This window comes from Sinocyclocheilus rhinocerous, unplaced genomic scaffold (genome assembly GCF_001515625.1).
Source record: "Sinocyclocheilus rhinocerous isolate Xijiao unplaced genomic scaffold, SAMN03320098_v1.1 scaffold2993, whole genome shotgun sequence".
In the NCBI taxonomy this organism is placed as follows: Eukaryota; Metazoa; Chordata; class Actinopteri; order Cypriniformes; family Cyprinidae; genus Sinocyclocheilus; species Sinocyclocheilus rhinocerous.
Genome location: NW_015628751.1, coordinates 66,356 through 70,096, shown reverse-complemented (window position 1 = coordinate 70,096; position 3,741 = coordinate 66,356). Strand labels below are relative to the sequence as shown.

General features: G+C 36.4%; 1 protein-coding gene across 1 annotated transcript in view; it reads right to left on the bottom strand.

Annotated features, from left to right (window-relative positions):
• Positions 1–3,741, bottom strand: part of LOC107738449 (receptor-type tyrosine-protein phosphatase beta-like) — a 53,308-nt gene that overhangs the window by 13,262 nt on the left and 36,305 nt on the right. Inside the window, exon 24 of the mRNA XM_016550210.1 lies at positions 1,072–1,148. Coding sequence (XP_016405696.1) covers positions 1,072–1,148 — 77 coding nt within the window. The remainder of the gene's footprint in view (positions 1–1,071; positions 1,149–3,741) is intronic.

Below are 3,741 nucleotides of genomic sequence, written 5' to 3'. Positions count from 1 at the left end.
TTGAAAAAATATTATATTACAAATCGTGTTGTAAAAAAAAATGTAAAAAAAAAAAAAAAAAAGTAAGTCAGTGGGGTCCAATGTTGTTTAGGACCTCACTTATTTTCACTGTATGGTCAAAACAAAAAGAAAAAAGATAATATCTTCCCATGTGTTCCATAGAAGCAAGAACATCACACAGCTTTGAAATGACATGAGGGCAAGTTTCAAACCAAAAGTAGTGATTGTACTGTGAGATCACATGACCAGATGAATACTAGTCACTTGATCTTAGTAACCTTACTATTATCATGGAAAGCTGGAATGGTCGACAAAAAAAAAAAAAATGAAGATAAAATATATAATTTATTTGAAATTTATTTTTGGGGTGGAGGTGCTGGGGGTGTTGAATACTGCATTTCTATGATCGGCAACCAAAACACATGAAGCTGAATGAAGCTGTGTGCACGCTGCTAGTTGTCAGTAGGGATGCACGATAAATCGAAATGGAATCGAGTTCGCGATTCGACAGAAGCTGCAATTGTCATGCGTATCTTTCAGTGAAGCACGGTTCTGTGATCAGCAGTAAATCTGTGTAAGAAGCCACATCATCTCGCAGAAGGATTTATTTCAAACACTCGACTGACATTATGAAGTGAGTTTGGAGTAAAAATATGTTATTAAATGTGGTATTTTCACATGCTTTCAGATGGAGCAGCATTTACTTCACAGAGCTACCGTAGTTCACTGAGAAGCTATGCAAACAGCTTTCATAATCACAAAAGATTTCTTCGATTTCAGAATCGTGCAATAAAATCGTCTGCGATTTTTTTGCGTAACTTGTCAGTGAACTACGGCTATGTGTAGTAAATTCTGCTCCATCTGAAAGCACGTGATGATGATTTCCTGCTGATTACAGAACCGGCATTACTATCAAAATGCGCATGACAATCGCATTCGATTAATCGTGCAGCCCTAGTTGTCAGTATAAAATCCTCAATAAAACTCCATCTTTTACGATACACCACACAACCCACAATTCCACCCAGTCTTTAGCCAAGCCATTGAACAATCATATGAAGAACAACTCACAGGTATGCAGTTAGCATTGATGTAGTCTGAACAGGGGTCATCCTCCAAGTAAGACAGTCTTACCCGCGTTGAGTCGTCTACAGTTAATCAGTAAGGAGGTTAATGAGCAGAGGGAATAGACTACAAGTATATAACATTTTAATAAAAAATAGTTACAAAAATAAACAAAATAAATGTATTATTTAATAAAAAAAAAAAAATTACAAGTTTAGAATCAAGCTGCTTTGCATTTGAAAAAGCACTAACTATACTGGTATAAGTAGTAGTCTAGTATGCCTTGAGATGTAAATATGTAATACTTGTATTTTACTTACAGTATCATTTGTCTTTACTTACAGGGCAGTATATTGTTGTAGCGATTTTTGCTTCGGTTCCCAGGTAGATGTGCAGCATTCTGAGTTTGGGTCCGTCCCACATCCTTTAGGCCCTTTTCAACATTGGGTAAATGTTGATGCAATAATCAATAATGCATTCAGATGATAAAGTTCAGCTTATTTGCTGAAAAATGTTTATTTAGATTAAAGTGGAAGGATGTCTTGACTAGGCTATCAAGTCTACTATTCTGTTACTGCTTTGATACTTAGATATTTAGTGTTTGATTTTGTTATATGCAGTGTATTACCTCAAACTCTTCAGATAGAAGGTAACTGCAATCAGCTTGAAGTTTAGCAAGATGAGACTCAAACTGGGCTGCTTGGACTGGGCTAGTGCATAATAGTAAACATTCTAAATCAATAACATTCATGCTTATAATAATAATGTTAAAAATAAATGCTGCAATAAGTCATTTATGAACAAACTTGTTTTTGAGGAGTTTAGGCTCAGTGTTTTGTCTTCGCAAAGATGTCAGTCGTACAAAATATGATTTATAAATATCATTATTATTTATTTTCCTCTCATTAAAATAAAGAGAATGTAAGTATTTTGGTACCTCCTTATGCCTGAGCACATCTGTGAGGTAGGCAGCGCCTTCCACATGCACATTTTCATCACTGGACTTTCCTGCACGGCTCTTGAAGAACAAACAGACACAAATAAACATCAGCACAGTAACAAACATTGTGTGTTAACAAAAGTGTTTGTGTGTACTCACATTTTGTGAGCCCTCTTTCTGTAAATGAGTAAGGCAGTCAGAGCAAGCATCATGGCGACTAGAAACATAGCAGCGGTGATTCCTCCTGTGAGGCCATTTCGTGGTGCTGAATGACAAAAACATGAGAAATTACACTACTTAAAAAAAAATAGGTAGGAGTCATGGCACAGTGGTATTGCAAATGGGGAACTGGTTTGAATCTGACCTGTGTCATGTTCTCATCTCAACAATCCTAAACTCAACTGTCCTGCTGATACTTAACACTAAAAAAACATCAGTGTTCTTACCTGATTGAGTTAATAATGGGAGGGAAAGGTAAGTGTCGGTGTAAAGGGGATGCACACATTCTTTGTTCTCTTCATCAAACAATTGAGTGAAGGCACGGACACTTAATCTGAGACAGTAAAGTAAGAATATTTAGAATTACACATCTTAAACCTGATTTGAAAATGATTTCAGTTAAAAATAAAAATGTTGTCCTCATTTACTCATATTCATATCATTCCAAACCTGTCACATTAATATAATATTTTAATGCTATATTATTTTAGCGTAATCACTTTTTGGTCATTTTTAGAGCTTGACAGGACCCATCAACATTCTCTGTCACTGTACGAAAAAGAACACCAAGAACATTATTCTAAACATCTCCTTTGATGTTCCACAGACGAATGAACGTCAATCAGGTTTCGAATAATATGAGAGTGAATAAATAATGACAGTTTAGGTATGATATTCACTAGCATTTTTTAAAATACTTATCAATTTTGTTATGCTGCAGCATACAATTTTTAATATGAAGACAATCTTCTTTTTAATAAAACACACTTGACATTGAGATGGATGAACATTACAAACAAATATTACATAAAGCTATTCAATAGTACCGATATGAGGTTCTGGGTCTGAGCGGCCCATCACAGAAATGCGTTCCATGTTGGATAGATTCTGGATCCCATTTGCAAGCTCCCCCTAGACGTTTCATCCCTGCTCCGAGGTTTATCTCAAAAACACGGATCTTGCTGTCAGATCCCTTGGCACACAGGCTATGAAAGTAGCCGGTCTGGTATGCTTTGATGGAGCGGTTTTGTCTGTAGTCTAGATAAGATGGCAAAGGATGTCTTTGCTCTGGGAGGATATTGTCAACATCTGTAAATGAAATGAAACAAGACTGGATTCAGTTTTACGGAGTTAAAGGGTTAGTTCACCCAAAAATGAAAATTCTGTCATTAATTACTCACCCTCATGTCGTTTCAAACCCGTAAGACTTTCGTTCATCTTCGGAAAACAAATTAAGATATTTTTGATGTAATCTGAGAGCTGTGTGACCCTGCATAGACAGCAATACAACTTAAATGTTCCCAAGTCCAGAGACGTAGCAAGGAGATCTGTAAAATAATCCATGTGACATCAGTGGTTCATCCGCAATTATACGAAGCTACGAGAATACTTTTTGTGCGCAAAAAAAAAAAGACTTTATTCAACAATTCGTCTCCTCCGCATCACCCTGTAGCGCCATTTTGGAGAATATCCGCCGGACGTAAACAACGTATGCTGTTCTGTGTCAGCTGCATCAC